Genomic DNA, 20,827 nt, shown 5'->3' on the forward strand with positions numbered 1-20,827 from the left:
ACCATTATATCATCAACTATCTAGCAGTGTCAAATTTCTCTGATTGTTATATTTTAAAATGTTGGTTCATTTGCATCAGGATCCAGATGTAGTCCACATGGTAAATCTTACTGATATGTCTCTTTTAAGAATCTTGATCCCTAACACCATACACAAAAATAAACTCAAAATGAATTAGAGAACTAAATGTAAGACTGGACAATATAAAACTCTGAGAGGAAAACATCGGAAGAACACTCTTTGACATAAATCACAGCAAGATCTTTTTCGATCCACCTCCTAGAGTAATGGAAATAAAAACAAAAATAAACAAATGAGACCTAATGAAACTTAAAAGCTTTGCAAAGCAAAGGAAACTACAAACAAGATGAAAAGACAGCCCTCAGAATGGGAGAAAATATTTGCAAACAAATCAATGGACAAAGGATTAATCTCCAAAATATATAAACAGCTCATACAGCTCAATATTAAAGAAACAAACAACCCAGTCCAAAAATGGGCAGAAGACCTAAATAGACATTTCTTCAAAGAAGACATACAGATGGCCAAGAAGCACATGAAAAGCTGCTCAGCATCCCTAATTATTAGAGAAATGCAAATCAAAATTACAATGAGGTATCACCTCATACCAGTTAGAATGGGCATCATCAGAAAATCTACAAACAATAAATGGTGGAGAGGGTGTGGAGAAAAGGGAACCCTCTTGCACTGTTGGTGGGAATGTAAATTGATACAGCCACTATGGATAACAGTATGGAGGTTCCTTAAAAAACTAAAAATAGAATTACCATATCACCCAGCAATCCCACTCCTGGGCATATACTCAGAGAAAACCATAATTCAAAAAGACACATACACCCCAACATTCATTGCAGCTCTATTTACAATAGCCAGGTCATGGAAGCAACCTAAATGTCCATCGACAGACGAATGGATAAAGAAGATGTGGTACATATATACAATGGAATATTACTCAGCCATAAAAAGGAATGAAATTGAGTCATTTGTTGAGACATGGATGGATCTAGAGACTGTCATACAGAGTGAAGTAAGTCAGAAAGAGAAAAACAAATACCGTATATTAACGCATAAATGTGGAACTTAGAAAAATGTTACAGATGAACTGGTTTGCAGGGCAGAAATTGAGACACAGATGTAGGGAACAAACGTATGGACACCAAGGGGGGAAAGTGACGGGTGGTGGTGGTGTGATGAATTGGGAGATTAGGATTGACATATATACTCTAATATGTGTAAAATGGCTAACTAATAAGAACCTGCTGTATAAAAAAATAAATAAAATTCAAAAATACAAAAAAAAAAAAAACTTGAGATTCCCTTTGTCTCTGTTTTTTTCCTTTGTGATATTTGTCCTAAAGAGTTTTCTGCATTCTAGGATTTGCTGATTGCATCATTAGAATATCATTTAACATGTTGCTCTGACCTTTGTTTGCCTGTAGTGGAACATCTACAGGCTTGATCAGATTAGGTTAGGGTTTTTGGCAAGAATATTTCAAAGGTGATGTTATATAGTACGAACAGGAAACACCTATAGTGTGATTATCTTTCTTCTTATGATGTTAATCTTATTACGTTAGGAATTGTGAGATTGATTAATCCATTATAAAGTTTCCTATCAACTTTTCATCTATTGGTTTAAGCAGCCATGGATATTTATCATTGTCTAGTTTCATTAAAAGTTGTATATCATGGATATTCTAATTCTGTCATTCCTCCTGAATTTGTCAGTGGAAATATTTCTATAAAAAGAAGGATTCCCCCATAAACTATTTGATCACTCTTAAATTCAGTTTATATTGTTTGTACAGTTTATATTCTATAAACTGCTGGATATAAAAGGTTGAGTTTTCCTTTAACACCACCTAAGGGCCACTGACTATACAAACCTAATTATATAATGATGATCATTTAGGATTATTTAGTTTTATTGTACTTATCGTGCTGCATGTTTGTGTGTGTGTGTGTGTGTGTGTGTGTGTGTGTGTGAGTGTGTGTGTGAGTCTGAGAAAATTTAAGAAAATAAAGCTGATTTTAATTGTAAAGCATTGAATTTACTTTTTCATTTAGTGTTAGGAAGTTTCCAAGCTGACTTAAAGAAGGATACACTGAAGTGCTGTGTTTATGTTTATAATGTAAAATGAACTGATGACCAGTAAAAACATATTTGGAAAATGAACATTTGCAGTTTCTACAGCTATTTGGTTCATTATAATAATAGCTCCATTAACTTTATGACAAGTATTCACCCTTGGGAGTTTCGGTACAAAGAGAAGTCAACCTTTGTAGCATAATTCCTTTTCTTGAATTATTAATATTGTCTTTTAATGGAAGTTGGAAAATTACAGTGGGATAAATTTGGTTTGATAGCCTTTCAGAAAAGCATATATAAAATCCTTAAAGGAAAAAATGACTCAATGCTCTGGAGCTATTTTTGTAGGAATAGGTCTTTTATGAAAGGTTCTTAGTCATGTAGCATAACAAAATTCAATGAACTAATTCAACCAACATTCACTGCATACCCAGTGCTAATGCCGACTGGTCTTTGGGAATACAAACAAGAATAAGTCAGGGTTTCAGCCCTTAAAACATAGTCCAGTAGCAGGAGACAGACTAGCGAACAAGGAGCTTTGTTGTAATTGCCTAATGTTCAAACAGAGATGTTTATGAAGTGAAAAGGAAAAGCAAAGAACATTCCAAAGAATATTTTTATATTTGATCTTATAGTTCCTCTTAGAAGTTCAAGTCAAAGGATGCAAATCTGTTGTAATGTTTTCTTTGTGAGTTGGAAGTCTAAGGAAAATGAATAGGTAATGGAATTGCTGTGAGGGAGGTGGACAGAAGCAGAATGACTTCCCCCTTGATCGTTATATTTAAATATATGACTTCATCCTTAAACGTAAGTATCCTAGGCCTGTTATACCTGTTATTTTGAAGAAAAAAGTTTGGTTTTTAGAAGGCACAGTTGCCTTTATTTAATTTAGAATTGAATTGGCTTTCTATATCTTATTTCCCTCAAGATTGTCAGGCTTGCTGAACTGGGAATTGGCATTTTAGCCATTCTTGATCCCTATGTCTAAGTGTATTGTAGCATCTAATTAAGAGATGCAGCAGAAAATGTCTAACTGAAAATATAGAATTGACATAGTTATTTTATTAGAGAGGAAGACAAGGTTCCAAAAATTCTGAACACTGAAGATTAATACATGGAGATGGACCAAGTTGCCCAAAGATTATTGACCTCTGGTTAAATTTAGAATTATGAAGTTTTTATTTTTGCTTTCAAAAATGTGCTTGTCAGGACATACTGGTTGCCTACCCCACATACATCTCCTCCCTTTCTTTCTTGCTAACAGAACCCCACTTTTGATCCAGCATTGGCCTTCCCTTGCCCAGAAAATGTCCCTTGCTAGTGATTGGTTTAGAGATGGGCATGTGACACAGTTCTGGCCATTTATATGTGAAGGGAATTCTGTTGGAGGTGAAGCGCTTCTGGGAAAGTTTTGCTTTTGAAAAGGAACTTAAGGAAGAGACTCTCCCACTGCTGGCCTTCAGGAATTGCTTTGTGAGAATATGATACTGGAAGCTGCTGCAACCATCTTGTGATCATGAAGAAAGAATTCTACAGATAAAAGGCAATATATTGAATATGACAAGGCTGGAATATGGAAAGAACCTAGGTCCTCGATGATGTTGAATTTCTGGATGAAATAACCATTCTTGCATCTGTCCTACTTCTGGACTTCTCATTACGTGAAAGCCTCATCTCTGTTAGCTTAAGCCATTTTGAGTTGGTCTTCTGTAATTTGCAGATTTATTCTTAGTGATGATTAACATTTTCTTAGGCCTCCTGCATATGACTGAGATGGCATATATTTGATTTACTGTGGTCTTTGTGATATGTCCTGATGACTGTATGCTCAATCCACTCTAAGGAAAAAAGGGTTTCCTCCTAACTATGCATTTCCATATTGCTTTCTTAAAAATCTTTGTACCAATTTTAAGTGCCACCAGCAATAAAATAAAAAATTAATCATCTTTCAGATCGAAAATTCTGCTAATAGGTGCCAGGAGTACATAAAAATATTTGAGCTTTACAAGATTATTTGCATATTTTACATCTTTTCTTCTACAGGAAACCTATCAGTCAGTGGTATACTTTGCTAATGCCAGTTATCCATGCATAACAAAAAGTAAAAATACAAGTAATACATTAATTTATAAATTGTTCTTTGCTTACGTATGTAGCAGAGTCACAATTCACACACTATTCTTCAAGTATGCAAAGAAAATAGGACTTTAATTTTTAAAACCGATCTAACTTAACCTTCTTAAACCCCTGACCCTCTGGGTAGCAAGGGGAGAAAGCCTTAAAAGTATCTATTGAAGGAATCCCACTCTCTTTGGGTTCAAGACAATCAGCTCAGCTTTTGATTAAGCTGTTTCCCCACCTACTCCCTTTTTTATTCATCAGGATAATATCTGGGTGTACACAAAGGGGTGATCTATGAATGGCCTTGGACAGTGGAAGAGATCCCAAATGAATGGGGCCTATGGACTTTGTTCCCTTTATTGGTGTCAACTCTGGCACCTCATCTGTGACTATGAAATTAATTTCCCCTTGGCCAGAGACTTTCATTAATTTCCACCTCCTTCCTTTAAGGGTATTCCACTATGTCATGTTTTCTCCCTTTCTTAGCTAGCATTAGCCCTGCCTCCTTTCTTGGGGCCATGATAACAGAATGGCTGTTAGGGAACCAAGTGTGATTTATTTGGAAGAGGAGTGTGAATACAACAGTTTAATATTTTCAAAATATTAGTCTCCTTACAAATATGTAACGCCTGAAAGCCAGAAGCCTTGCCCAGAACTTGTAGCATTTATACAGTTATGCTAAAGTCTGTTGGATTGTTACTAAAAGTTGCTTATTTTAATATTGTAATATTTGCTCTTTTCTAACTATGTGAAAAGTATGTACTTTTATAGCACATCACCTCATTAGTTCTTAATACATTGTAAGAAATTAAATCAGTTTGTGCTAAAAGGGTACCTCAGGCATTCAGATTCTTGGGTTTGTGTTGACACCACTAGTCTATAGAACGCAAGTAGTTTCCTAGATTGGGAATCGGCAGGCCGTAACAGGTTCACTGCGTGGTGGCAGTATACTCTGTTGTAGCTTATATAATACCAGTATTTCTTCAAATACTTTTTCCTTATATTGTTTTATTTTGAATATTTGGAATTTTAGAAACTGACTTATTGGCCCATCTTTTTTCATCAGCCTTCTAAATCCGTGTTTTTTCTATTGGTGTTCTTCTCTCCTATTTCCCAAGTCACCCTGTGCTCTGTGACCGTCACTGAAGGAGCTGGTGGGGGAAGTCTGTGGTGACTCTGCTGTATACTGTTGCTGCAGGCATTCCTTTACTGGGAGGCAGTGTAGAGGTCAGCTCTAGAGGGGCTGTGAGTAACTCGGATAGTGAGTGTGGCTGGAGCTATGAGAAGGCTTGGGTCGTGAGGCCAGAGTCTCCACAGTCACAGTCCTTATAGGAGGAGTGGCAGGGAAGAACTGGGCTCCTTAAATAAATCAGGAATATTAGCACACAAGAAAGTCGATGCCTAGATGTTAGTGTTTACAATGCCATCCCCAGTAGAACAGTGTTAACATGTGGATTTTGATTAGTGACATTGTCAGCTGCTCCCTCCTTGAAACATTCTCTTCTTTAGGCTTCTATGATGTAACACTTTTGTGTTTTTTTTCCTGTAAACTCCCTGGCTGCTCTCTCTTTGGCTGACTACTTCACAACTCTGGGCTTTCTCTTTTCTGTTTTACTCTCTACTCTCACAAAGCAGCCTCTTCCATACCCACTGCCCAACTTTCATGTCACATGAATTTATATCTCTTGGCCAACCTTTCCTTCAAACTCTGTTTGACCCAGCTGCTCATTTGATATTTACATGTAGGTTTTTCAAAGGCTTCTTAAACTTAATATGTCCAATGACAAATTCATCATCTTCAAATCTGGTCCTCTTGTGTTTTATATCTCAATGAATTCTACCACAAATATATTCAGCTATGCAAACCAGGAATCTAGGAATCATCCTTGGCACTGCTGCCTTACCTTCTATTCAAATCCACTCCCAAGTCATGTCTATTTTATCTTTTAAATGTCTCCGGAATCTGTCCTCTTTTCTCCTTCTCTACCACCATCACTCATTTTCAAGCTACTATCATCACTTTTCTGAACAACTATGTGACTTTTTATTGGCCTTGTCTAATTAATTCTAGCCTTCATGTCAGTTTCCTACAAAAAGTTTTCATTGGCTTTCTGTTGTTCTCAAGAAAAACAAAATAAAACAACCAAAGTCCTTAACATGGACTATAAGTGAAGTCCTTCATTGTGTACCACATCTACTTTGCCAGTCTAATTTAAAACCTGTTCCCCCTTTCTGTATGTACTGGTCTTTTTCTCAATCACACCTAGCTCTTTCCAATTACAGGGCCTTTGAAAATGCTATTTCCTATGCCTAAAACAATTGCCAACTCCCTTCACTGAAGAACATTTCCTTTGAATTACTGGCTCTTGTGGTAACCTGTACTTCTACCATGTATCATTTAAAACAGAAAATATTTAATACTTATTTATGTGATTATTTGTTATGCTAGAAGCCTCTAACTCTGTGAGGACTGAGACCATGTGTACTTCTGCTCACAGTTTTATGAGTTTAGCACAGTGTCTGGTTCCTGGGAGTTGCTTAACATATATGTTTCTTGGATGCATGAGTAGATGGATGGAAGAATGGATTTCTACATAGGCATTAAAAGAGATTTAAAGGTAGGCAAGTATTAATGGGATAACTATGGCAAGATATATGACAACAGGCCCAGAAAGAACAGAAATTGTGTATACCACTTTGGTATCGGATGGTTCATTTTAAACTTTAAGAGAATAGAATACAACTCAATCAGTAAATGAGCTGACAGACCCATTCAAGTCTAAAGCTTCTCTTCCACAATGCTGTTTTGTCCCCAAATCAAATGTAGCCAGTTAGCAAGAAATATGATGTTTGGAGGTAGTGATTGTGGAGGCTTTTTTGTTCGACAGCACCTCCAGACAGGTTGGATAGAGTCAGTTTCCAATCATCTGTGCTAAAGGAGAGAAACATGGGTGGAGCAGTTAATGTTAGCAAAAGGTTCAGAAAATTGACTGCTTTCATATTAAGGGAAACTTATGAAAAGCATAAAGCACTGGCTTGAGCTTGGGGAAGATGAGTGGTGTAGGTCAACAGCAACCCCTGTTCAGAACGGTAGTTTCCCCTCACGTAACTCCCCCTCTAACCAGGAAGCCAAGGAAGAGCCTGCGATTGTCACCACCTATTGTGCATAGGCGATTAATTATAGACCATTATTAATATGCTCCTTTTTGTTTCCTCTTAAATGAAAGTGTGTGAGAGCTCTAAGTCAGATATTCCCTCGCCACAATATTTTTTCCTTCATCATTTGCTTGCACAGATTTGTAATTCCCAAAGAAAAGCTCTTGCCAGGAAAGTAGCTTTCATTTGAACTACTTGGCATTGAGAATCTTGTCATTATCAGCCCAGTGTGATTATAGTTTAAAAATGCAAATGGGATTCTGGGATGAATTAACTGAAGGATAAAATTCATATGAAAAAGTGATGCTGTATAAAACCCTAATTAGGTGGCATCTATAATACAGGTTTCAGTTCAGCCTTTCTTAAACTGTGAGTTTATTGCCAGCAAAAGAGGAAGGTACATGCAAAATTCAATGAATATTTATAGAGCTTTAAGTATGTGCCAGATATTGTTCTAAATGCTTAGGATGCTAGCAGACATTATTACAACAAGATAACTTTGTAGGTTGGGATAAACATCCGAAAAGTTGGTGAGGATGGAGTGTAGTTTAATGGTAAGGAACAGAGTAGAGCATTTTGGAAAACACTCTTTTTTAGTCGGTTGGGAATGTTTTAACATAAGACCTAATTATTCTGCCAGAGCCTAATAAATATAAATAGGCAACATATCTTTTATTTATATGGTAAGAGAAAGACAATAGGAAAAGGAAAATTAGAACAGACTACATCCAAAAGTGACAGTTTAAGGAATTTTATCTGTAATTAAGTGTCTTTAAATTCTGGTGTAAGAGAGGTAGATTTTTTTTTTTTTTTTTTTTTTTTTTTTTTGCGGTATGCGGGCCTCTCACTGTTGTGGCCTCTCTCGTTGCGGAGCACAGGCTCCGACGCGCAGGCTCAGCGGCCATGGCTCATGGGCCCAGCCGCTCCGCGGTATGTGGGACCTTCCCGGACCGGGGCACGAACCCGTGTCCCCTGCATCGGCAGGCGGACTCTCAACCACTGCGCCACCAGGGAAGCCCAAGAGGTAGATTTTTTAAACCTGAATTTTTCACTGCAAAAAATCGTGCATGCTTTGGTATAGTTTTCTTTTGCCCTAGCTTCCTTTTATTCTAGGAAAATGTTGAAAGTACAAACACCACTGAATGAGTATAAACTTACTATGCATGTATTAAAATTACTTTGGGAAACAGCAGTTTGATTCTATTATCTATCTGGATCAGTTAAAAGAAAACTTTGAAAAGTAATTTTCCAAATGCTTCCTTCCTCCAGTAACCAAAATTCTTGTCAAAGAGACCTGATCACTTTCTGTACTTTTTCTCTTGTTGGTCTAGCAGTATTACTGTCAGTCCCTGAGGTTTCCTCTACTTCTTTGCAGAATTCAAGTTATTTGAACCCTAAGTGGTACTGTGTGAAAATGTAGGGCTTGATGGATCCTTTGTGGTTTGTCTAGATCAGATTTAAACTGCATGGTCTGGGTTAGGAGAAAGGTTACTACCTACTTTTTGGGTAACCAGGGCACAAAGTCGGTATTGCCACCATGAGATGGTTGCCCTGCTTTGGCTATTTAACAAAGGATGACTGAGAAAAGTTACCAGAGACCTAATACACAGTATAATATTTCTATGGGTTATGGCTTATTTACAGAGAGCAACCAACTTGCAAATAGCCACAGATATAAGCAAAAGGGCCATATTCAGCTAAAACTGGGTTATGTTGTCTGTTCCTACATCTGTTTGTGTCACCACATTGTATAGTCTCCTTAAGAAAGGTAGTCCAGGGCTTCCCTGGTGGCGCAGTGGTTGAACGTCCACCTGCCAATGCAGGGGACACGGGTTCGTGCCCCGGTCTGGGAAGATCCCACATGCCGCGGAGCGGCTGGGCCCGTGAGCCATGGCCGCTGAGCCTGCGCGTCCAGAGCCTGTGCTCCACAACGGGAGAGGCCACAACAGTGAGAGACCCACGTGCCTCCAAAAAAAAACCAAAAAAACAAAAAAACGAAAGGTAGTCTGCAGGGACTCTTTAAGCCTAAACAATAAAAGGGCAGTGAGGATATTATCCAGCCAGGATCTAATCATAGTGCTCAATACTAGAATCTGAATGGTACCTCTGGTTTCCCAAAACAAAAACTACTGATTTTATGTGAACAGTTTTCATGTGTAATAGTAAATAGATGGTTTTGTCTGTCCCATATTAATTTAAATAAGGAATCAATTTTATTAACTACTTGTTCCATAGAATCCACTGCATCTCTGTCTCACAAATGACTAAATCAAAATAAAGAACACTTTTTTCTTAAATAACGTAAGCAAAATATTACTGAACACTATTGTCTACATGAGAACTCAGTTTAAAATGGGTGATAATAGAATATAATAGGAGTTCTTTAGTAATAAGTGAGTTTTTTTCATTTTTACCACACTATCTTCCTTTGTCAGGAAAATGTGCTTTTCTTGGATAGTTTCCAGTAAGCAGCAGTAAAGAGGCATCAGCAACATCATATCCCTCTTAATTCAGATTTGGCTGATGTGCTGTAAGAGATAGCAGGGAGAGACATGGCTATGTAGATTCACATTATTTCTCCCTTTTTGTACATCTGAGCCTATGTTAGCAGTTTGAATCTGCAGTATTTTACAGACAGTCGCCTGGCACCAAGCTCAGATACAGTGTTCTTCCCACACAGAGAAAAAGAAGATTCATGATGATGATATACGGAAAATTGTGAAAGGTTGCACTGGCAGTTTAGGTTGAATTATAGAAGCATCCTTTCTAGGACAGTGTGTTCAAATGAAGCACCTATTGTAATGGGCAATTAGGTGCTATATTTGTGTCTTCAGAATGTTAGAGAGTGTTAGAGAGAAATATTGATCTGAATTATGTGTACGTTTTCAAATTGCTCTACCTTGCAGAAACAAAATGATGACCAAATTAAATAGCTGTGGCTCTAGTCTGGTTCACTGCAGTTTGTCAACAAGCTGTCATGGAATGTTCTCATGTGCCCTTGAAAATTTAGAGGACTTGGACTAAAACTTCTTGTTAAATTTTATGCCTTTGATTCCTTTATTTATCCCATTAATCAAATAAACAATTAAAATTGTGTCTAAGAACTGACATTTTCTTTTCAAATATTAGAGAGATTTGAAAAACAACCTTTTAATAGCTATCTTTCTATAGTGGAAAGAGAACTGTTTTAGTGAACTGGGTTCAAATTCCATTTCATCAGTTTTGAGAATTTTTAAAAAAATCACAAGTTACTTACCTTCTTGAACTTCAGTTTTTCCATCTTTAAAGTAGTGTCTATAATACCTACCTGGTAATGTTACCATGATAAATAATTATGATGGGAAGGTTCTAGAGTGACGTTAGAATGCGCGGTAAATGTTCTCCCTTTTACAGGGTATCATATGCTAAGTACTGATCGTATGTTTAAATCACTTGAATATTTTTGGACTGTTGAATGATAGAGGTTGTAGGATCATATTTACCTAATCAGGATATTGTTAAATAGTGTTCTTGGTGTTCATCCTGAAGAAAAGAAAAGCACAGTCAGTTATTTATATCAGTGATGTAATGATTTTATTACTTTGAGAGATGTATTGTTCCAATTTTCTTAATGTTGTTGCCTCACAAGGGTTTGCTTTAAAAAAAAAAGTTTCTCATCAAAGAGTTGGTTGTAGTTAACTGTGTGATTACATGTTAGTATAGTCTTAAATTCTTAAACTGACTGCTGCTTACAGTATGGAATTAAAAGTACTGTCCATTCTTGGTGACCTGCTATAGAAATTAACCTGTACTGATAAAACAGTATTTTGTAATCATCTAAATAATCTTTTTTCTCCCCATGCTGTAATGAACTTATAATAGTTTGGCAAAGGCATTGTCTACTCCATTCTTGAACAAATGACATATCTTATTTTAAAAAAGTTATTCATTTATTTATGAAGAGTCTTAAATTTTATTTAAAGTATAGGACTTAGTCTCATAGTTAAAAAAACAGAGGTATTAATGCTGAAAGACTCACCAGAATCACAGTTTAACTGGATTAAAACTTAATGGTAAGAAAGTGACAAGAAAGATACGTAATTATTTCTAATCATCTGGAAGGCATAAACTTGACTTTTTTTTTTTAACATCTATTGGAGTATAATTGCTTTACAATGTTGTAGTAGTTTCTGCTGTACAACAAAGTGAATCAGCTCTATGTATACATATATCTCCTCCCTCTTGAGCTTTCCTCCCACCCTCCCTATCCCACTCCTCTAGGTCATCACAAAGCATCGAGTTGATCTCCCTGTGCTATGCAGCAGCTTCCCACTAGCTATCTGTTTTACGTTTGGTAGTGTATATGTCAATGCTACTCTCTCACTTCGTCCCAGCTTCTCCTTCCCCCTCTGTGTCCTCAAGTCCGTTCTCTATGTCTGCTTAGAGAAGTCTGCGTCTTTATTCCTGCCCAGCCACTAGGTTCATCAGTACTGTTTTTTTTAGATTCCATAAATGTGTGTTATCATATGGTATTTGTTTTTCTCTTTCTGACTTCACTCTGTATGACACACTCTAGGTACATCCATCTCATTACAGATAGCTCAATTTCGTTTCTCTTTATGGCTGAGTAATATTCCATTGTATATATGTGCCTCGTCTTCTTTATCCACTCATCTGTTGATGGACACATTGGTTGCTTCCATGTCCTGGCTATAGTAAATAGTGCTGCAATGAACATTGTGGTACATGACTCTTTTTGAATTATGGTTTTCTCAGGGTATATGCCCAGTAGTGGGATTGCTGGGTCATATGGTAGTTCTATTTTTAGTTTTTTAAAGAACCTCCATACTGTTCTCCATAGTGGCTGTATCAGTTTACATTCCCACCACAGTGCAAGAGGGTTCCCTTTTCTCCACACCCTCACCAGCATTTATTGTTTGTAGATGTTTTGATGATGGCCATTCTGACCGGTGTGAGGTGATACCTCATTGTGGATTTGATTTGCATTTCTCTAATGATTAATGATGTTGAGCATCTTTTCATGTGTTTGTTGGCAATCTGTATATCTTCTTTGGAGAAATGTCTATTTAAGTCTTCTGCCCATTTTTGGATGGGGTTGTTTGTTTTTTTGTTATTGAGCTGCATGAGCTGCTTATAAGTTTGGAGATTAATCCTTTGTCAGTTGCTTCGTTTGCAAGTATTTTCTCCCATTCTGAGGGTTGTCTTTTCATCTTGTTTATAGTTTCCTTTGCTGTGCAAAAGCTTTTCAGTTTCATTAGGTCCCATTTGTTTATTTTTTAAACCTGAAGATTTTTAATCCTAGTTCTGACACTAACTACTTGGCCTTAGGTGGATCAGTAACCTTTCTGTGAAAGTTTGCATTTCTATAAAACAGTTGCAGTGCCTGTTAGACCTACTCACAGCATAATTGTGAGAAGAAAATGAAGTAACACAAAAGTGTGCTTACTTCTACTCAGCCCGCCTAAGGGAGGCAGACCTTGGAGATTTGGCTTTTCCCATCGAACCATGTAAATGACCTTAGGAACATATCTTCTTTCCAAGGAACTTGAGCTTTCAACTTAATTCTAGAAATCAAACTATGGTACCAGAATACTTGAAAACAAAATCACTGATACCTTTTATAGTTGCAGAGAAAAAATAAATTACTTTTTGCTATTCTTTGTTCTATTGCACTGTGGTCTTCAGAGCTTTCAGCTGAAGGCTAATTATTGATCTGATACAGACTGCATTTTTTGATGTGCTCATTTTTTAAAAAGAAGAGTTTTACCTTCTTTTTTTCTAACAGAATTATTCTTTATCTTGAAAATGGGGCATAAGTAAAATCCTAAATCAGAGTATGATGGTGCATGGTAGACCACTGATGCAATGTCTAATATAGACTCTCCGAAAATAATTTTCAGATACTGTTTATTCTGTGGAGGATCTATGTCATCTCTTCCCTTTTTTTTTAAACTGGCTTTAACAGAATAGGACAGAAACATTTGAAATCTGAACACATTCTTATCATTAGAGAAGTTATAAGCCAAGAAATATAAATCTATAGAAGAAAGACATTCCCAAGTTGTTCTGCCATTTAAAATTATGCAGCTGATGATAAGAGCAAGAATTATAAAAAAAAAAAAGAATTATAATATGGTTCTGATCAATTCTGAGTATAAAAAGTAGTTTTCTTTATTCTGTGTATGTAACCATTATTGTGCTTAGGTTTTTTTTAATCAAAAGAACAAACTTGCTGAATTTGGCATACCTATTTATGCCCATAACTTCTCTATTCCAGAAATAACTTGAGGTGGCTTATAATAAAATCAAATATAAAATAAAACCCAAAAATTATAAGTACAAATTTAAAAGAACTTGTTTGGTTTGCATTTCATTGCAACCTTTGGCTCCTTTGGATCATTTCTTGTTTTAAATATATGCTTAGCTATTTTAAATTTACTTTTGCTTCATATTTGCTTCTAAGTCATTAATTGTTCATATTGCTTTGAGTGAACTGTGATGCATTAGGCAGACTGCCTGTGTTCAGATCCCAGCTCCTACACTTGTTAGTGTAGGTGGTCACTAGTTAAAGTGGGAAGGACAGATTTTTTTCAATAAAAACTATTGCAAATAAGGAAGGAGCTCCAGCATGAACTGAATTCAACTTTGCTGGAAAAAAAGCAGGAGACCTTATTTTAAAGGCTGAGCTATGCTAAGGGAAAAGCACTGAGGGGGATTGGAGGAGTTAGTCCATGTGACTAGGCCATCTGGGTTTGTTGATTGGCACTTATCCAGAGGAAAAACAAACCTTCTATCTTTATGACAGGAGGCAGTGATGTAAGTTAGAGCAGGACATCCATTGGCTGAGAACTATCTCCTTGATGTGAGAAGACAGTTCTGGATAGAAGATTTACAACTCAAAGAGGCAGAGAAAAGATTTACAATTGCCAGCTTTCTAAAGTAACTGCACTAAGATGGGTTCAGAAGCCTATCTGCTTATTACCAGGTTTTGGCCAGAATGAATAGTAAAACTGCTTAATCTTGGTTTGCCTCCGTTTCCTCATCTATAAAATGGGGATAATAATAGTACCTGTGTCATAGGAATGTGTTTTAAGGATTAAAGGAGTTAATACATGTAAAGCACTTAGAACAGTGCTTACACATAGTAAGCTCTGAACAAATGCTAATTTTTACTCTTACTGTCTTTAAAGGAGTTAATAATAGTATCTGTGGATACTGTTGGGTCTTTATTGGATTGTTTTTGTTATTAAATGTTACAATACGTATATAACATTGAGAACCATGGCTGGCTCATAATAAGAATTCAATAACTGTTGGCTAGAAGTAGTATTAGTAGCAGCAGCAGCTATAGTCTGCCACTAAATATCTTTCAGTCCCGAATTACTCATAGCTCAGGATGTTCAACTAGAAGGGAATCTTGAATTTCTTATTTCTATTAGAACAGAGTAGGTCTGTTTTATAACGTTAGTAATTCAGAGGTTGGAAAAATATTTATGAGCAATCTTGTACATGATGGTAAGATCTTTAAGCAGTATTTTGCCAATATATTTCCAAACCCAATATATTGGGTTTTGGATACAGAGGTCACATCTCCAGCATTTATGTGGCTTAACCTTCTTGCTGTGCAACCTTCAACATTTCCCAGCCTGTTTCCTCCTTATCAAAATGAGTGAATCTAAATAATTATAAAGCCTTTTAAGAAATGAAACGATTTGTTCCAGTAGAAGAAATGGTATATATAAAAGTAGTAATAAAGACTGAATCATATTTCTTTAATTTTTAAAATTTTAAGATACTTCTTTGATGTGTATTTGAATCTCCTTGCTTCCCAGCCAACACAGAAATGAAAAAAGAAGTACAAATTTCACAATTTTTGGTGCTGACCAGTAGGTTTAGAGAAACCCAGATTATCTCTATCCATGTTTGTGGAGTCTCTTGATTCCACCACTGTGCAGTAATAATCCATGAAGTATGAATTATTAAATGAGTTCAGTCTCTATTTGTATTGGGTGTATTATAAATCATAGCACATCTTCATTACACATGGATTTCCATTAAGGAAGTGGAATACATAGATCAACAGATGCCCATTCTCCTTAATTTGCAATATTTATCACTAAAAATTCTTGATGCTAGTGTATTTGATAGTAGAAAATGGCAATTTAGATAAGAGACTAATAACTGGAAAAGAAAGAATAATGAGTTAATGTTGATTTCTTCAATGCACTACATAAAAATTTTAAAGTAAGGGGAAACAGGGACTTCCCTGGGGGTCCAGTGGTTAAGACTTCGCTTTCCAGTGCAGGGGGTGTGGGTTCGGTCCATGGTCAGGGAGCTAAGTTCCTACATGCCTCAGGGCTCAGGGCCAGAAAACCAAAATATAAAACAGAAGCAATATTGTAACAAAATTCAATAAAGACTTTAAAAAAAAATGGTCCACGTAAAAAAAAATCTTTAAAAAATAATAAAGGGAGAACAACCAAATATAATATATTTCAAAACCAACTTTTATTCATTGTATCTTTTTTTAAATTAATTTATTTTTTTGGCTGCATTACGTCTTCATTGCTGCGCGCGGGCTTTCTCTAGTCGTGGCGAGCGGGGGCTACCCTTCATTGCAGTGCTCTGGCTTCTCATTGCAGTGCCTTATCTTGTTGTGGAGCACGGGCTCTAGGCACGCAGGCTTCAGTAGTTATGGCACACGGGCTCAGTAGTTGTGGCTCACTGCCTCTAGAGCACAGGGTCAGTAGTTGCGGCGCATGGGCTTAGTTGCTCCGTGCCATGTGAGATCTTCCCAGACCAGGGATAGAACCCATGTCCCCTGCATTGGCAGGCAGATTCTTAACCACTGCGCCACCAGGGAAGTCCCCATTGTATCTTTTTAATTAATATTTTGGGAAGTTGTAAAGTGATTCAAGAAATTAAATATTTAATTATGCAAATAGTAAAGATGGTCAAAACTAACTCCTACCATTTTAAAGTCAAATGCATTGAATTGTTTTACTTTATATAGAAGCATTTAAAATGTTGCCTTTTAACTGTGACAGTACTAGAAATATTACTCATGATAATTGGTTTTATAAATAGGATTTGACGTTGTTTAGGAAAGAATCATAGAAAAATGTTTTAGGGAACCTAAGTTCTAGGCTTAGCCCTTCCATTAACCTGGCACCCAGCATTTGGCAGACAACTTCACCTCACTGGACCAGTAGTTCTTTTTCAGTCATAGAGCCCATGCTTTTACAAGTTATTTCTTCTTTACTAGCAGCAGTTTAATTCATATTTTGTATCTTTCTTTCTTTAATAGTCTGATACGTACTTCTGCATGTCAGTGCATTTGCCAATGGATGAGGAAGCCTTCGTGAGTAAGTATTAATTGGATGGTGTGGAGGGGTGGGCAGTTGAAGGAAGGGCAGCTATTGGAAATCAGTGAAAGGTTCTCTTTGATGGTTATGAGCATATTAATCTTTTACTGTCAGTTTCTAAAAATGCATTTATAATGCCTAATGCAGAAACAAACCAGTGAGCCACTGAGAGACAAGATTACAAACTGTATCTGGAGAGACTTATGAGTAATAGTAGTTAAGGAGTTGCATGCAGATGTCGATGGCTCCCAATGCCATGTGGTCCCATTTGTAGAGTATTGGCTTTCTGTCTGTGGCTGGATGCTTAATTCCGCTCCACTCAACAGACTCTTTATATACCTGCTGGTTCATGCTATAAATCGACTGCACTCAGAATCAGCATTGGGGAATGTAAGATTTTACCTGTCAGACAAGTAGATGGATAGGAAGGAATGAAAATAGGAGTGAATGAGAGAAGGGAAGAAGGGAAAGAGAGAGGGAGGGAGGGAGGACAGAAGGAACCTCAGTCCTGTTGTCTATATTATAGAATAAGAGGGCTCTTAAATGACAGCTCCTTCCCCAGCTGAGACTTTAAATCAGATAGAAAATGTGACAGAGCACCATCTGTTTTCATCTAGATGGTTTTAATTTAAACATCCCTTATGACAGACATTTACTGTTTAGGGAAGACATGTGATTGGCAAATTATTCATGGATTTGCCCCCGTCCCTTGTTTTTCTACTTTGAGATGTTGATTTTGGAGAGAAAGTGATGGTAATGAGAGTTGTACTTTGTTCCCTTGAAACTAATTTTCAAGTGGACTGTCTGTAATGGCTATTATATGAATTGTAAAATGTGTACAGTAGCCTTGGAGCCATCTGAGGATGAACTTTCATGAGGTGTTCCCCACAGGAAAATACATTATAGATCTTCAAAGCCAGAACAATGTGCATCTATTTTTTTCACACACTTTGGTGGCAATCACAACAGAAAATACAACCTGTATCAACACTCTAAACAAAATTTGCTCCATAGTTAACTCCTAAAAATAAGTCAGACCTTGGGAATTTGAACATTGCCTGAGTGATGTTCCTTTGTGTAACAATTGAACATTACCAGGAAAAAAGTTAGGAAGTATGGTGCTTCCAGATCCTGAACTTTAACTTTAAAGTGAGAAAAATAATTTAAGTTCCTAATTGTCGTGCTTTGAGTAACACCAAAAGTGATTTAGGATATAAATTCATAATTAAAATATTAACAGTAAAGCTTTCCTCACTTTCATGTCCACATATTCGATAGCTTAGGAGAAAATAATGTTTACTAAAAAAAGGAACTGTACCTGAAGTTTTTCTTTACTAATTTTATATTTTCTTTGTCCAAGTTTAGGAGTAGACTTTCTCCCTCCTGTTTTTGAAGAGAAGGCCCCTCTACACACCTGTATAAATATGGTAGTCGTGTTTCAGAGCAGTATTACAGGTCTCACATTAATAGGTTACTGGCTTGTTTCTGGAGGTAGTGGTAGTAAATGATTTCAGAGCTGGTGACTCTAAGGCCTATAAATATATTCCTGGAATGTGTTATTGCTCTCCTAATATAAATGTGTTTACTTTCACATAACTTAAAATTGAAAGTACAAGTCAATATATTCAGTCAAGAAAAATATTCACAGGAAACACATAAAGGGCTATATTACAACCAGGTGTTAAACATTTGTCCATTTTTCTTAGGCAACTCTCATCTAAGATTAAACTGTTTCCAGTTCTAATGTCCTTAAAGGATCTTATAAGAATAATTATAACTATTTTCAGTATTTCTTCTTTACTTTATTGCTGGGAGGATTGCATGAATACTAAACATTTTGTCACCTGTTCAAAGCATGATTATTTCATTTTCAGTGTTAGTCCTTTAATATACAACCCCCAGGAGATTTGTGGTTACCGTTGTTTACATAATTCAGCAACCACAGAAGTTTAGGTGTAGGTAAAATAGAACTGGAAAATTGAAAACCAAAGAGACGTACCAACAATGATTTATATAAGGGAATAAGTAAGGAAAAATTTGCATGTATAATCTCATTAATTCTTAGGACAGCACTGTAGGTTGTCCTATTTCATATAGAGAAACAGAGACAGGAACATCTGTGTCTGTGATTTAATCAGGTGCTAGGACAATAGTTTGTCCTATTATAGGCATGCTTGTTCCTATAATCAGCCCACCACCAGCCATCGTTTACTGAGGACTTGCCAGACACTAAGATACAGAAAACTAAGCGTATTTAAGCCATTTTAGAGAAAAAGAAACAGAAGGTCAGAGAGGTTAAGAAGCTTTTACTATATATGTGCTCCCTACATGTATGCCATTTAAATCATAACAGATTTAGGTGTGGGGATAGTGATACAGGGGATAAAGGGAAGAAGTTATCAAATGGATAGAAGGAGCTGAAATACAGCAATCGCACATCTCTGTCTTCCTCACATTAAAAACAATTATTCTTTCATTCCCTTACCTTCATTCCCTACTGGGAACACTCTGGTCAGTTCTGCCAAAAAGTAAAATAAACCTCAAACCATCTTATGAAATAAAACCCAATACACATGAAGATTTAAACATTTGCAGAAGGCAAAGGGCTTGGGTATACAGGTTATATGTTGGGAGGGTGATTATACATAGCTTATCCCAATTCCCAAAGTGAACGTTTTAGTTGTGGGGTAACCAAGGCTTTTCCATGAATGAAATTTTGGCTTTTTTTGTGTGTTGTCTGATAAGGGTGCCTTATCATAAGATTAAATATGGTTAGAAATGAAGACTTGTAAACACCTATAAAACTTTGTTCATTTTTTTTCTTAAGACACTTATCATTTTGCACCTTCTGTTTTCATTATCTGTGCCCTTAAAATTTTTGAATGCCAGCAGGATATGTGCCACAGGATATGGTAGGGACTCAGTAATTGCTTGCTTATACATGAGTGGACCCTAAAAAAGTGTTTTGTTTGGCCATTTTATAAGGCAACATATTGAATAGTAGACAATTTACTCTTTTGTCTTAAATTATACTCATTTGAATATAACGGAATAATTGTTTTCTAAGAAAGGCACTTGTTCATAAATTCAGCAAACTTAAAAAAAATTTTAATAGATCTTTATTGGAGTATAATTGCTTCACAGTACTGTGTTAGTTTCTGTTGTACAACAGAGTGAATTAGCCATATGTATACATATATCCCCATATCCCCTCCCTCTTGTGTCTCCCTCCCACCCTCCCTATCCCACCCCTCTAGGTGGTCACAAAGCACCGAGCTGATCTCCCTGTGCTATACAGCTGCTTCCCACTAGCTGTTTCACATTTGGTGGTGTATATATCTCAATGCTACTCTTACTTCGCCCCAGCTTCCCCCCTGCCCCGTGCCCTCAAGTCCATTCTCTACATCTACGTCTTTATTCCTGCCCTGCCACTAAGTTCATCAGTACCATTTTTTTCTTTTCTTTTCTTTTTCTTAGATTCCATATATATGTGTTAACATACGGTATTTGTTTTTCTCTTTCTGACTTACTTCACTCTATATGACAGACTCTAGGTCCATCCACCTCACTACAAATAACTCAATTTTGTTTCTTTTTATGGCTGAGTAATATTCCACTGTATATGTGTGCCACATCTTCTTTATCCATTCATCTGTCGATGGACATTTAGGTTGCTTCCATAGCCTGGCTATTGTAAATAGTTTAGCAAACTTCTAAAATTCTGCCATGTGCCAGTTATTGGGCTAGGCAGTGGAGATGTAGTATGATACAAATTCAAGGAAATCACAGCCTGGCAGAATTCTAGAAGACAAGAATACAAATGTTACAACATATAAAAAGGACTTTCTTCTTTTGCTTTTCAAATTTCTGAAGAAAATTACAAAAGGCAGACTGCTTATTAGGACTAAAACAAACTCTCTTGATGGTGGTAAAAGCCAAAATTGCCTTTGAGTAATTTATAATTTTTACACTTGTGTGACTAATTATGTAACTCATTTAAATAAACATATTTCTTAATTTTGAGAAGATACCATCACAATTATCATGGAATTTCATGTGCATATGTCTGTAATAT

At 36.5% G+C, this 20,827-nt stretch overlaps 1 protein-coding gene across 11 annotated transcripts in view; it reads left to right on the forward strand.

Annotated features, from left to right (window-relative positions):
- PAM (peptidylglycine alpha-amidating monooxygenase) overlaps positions 1-20,827 on the forward strand; it is a 152,086-nt gene that overhangs the window by 21,027 nt on the left and 110,232 nt on the right. For all 11 annotated transcript variants that reach the window (XM_065874294.1, XM_065874292.1, XM_065874293.1 and 8 more), the window contains exon 3: positions 16,695-16,752. In XM_065874294.1, the coding sequence (XP_065730366.1) occupies positions 16,695-16,752 (58 nt within the window). The remainder of the gene's footprint in view (positions 1-16,694; positions 16,753-20,827) is intronic.

Source organism: Phocoena phocoena, chromosome 3 (genome assembly GCF_963924675.1).
Source record: "Phocoena phocoena chromosome 3, mPhoPho1.1, whole genome shotgun sequence".
In the NCBI taxonomy this organism is placed as follows: domain Eukaryota; kingdom Metazoa; phylum Chordata; class Mammalia; order Artiodactyla; family Phocoenidae; genus Phocoena; species Phocoena phocoena.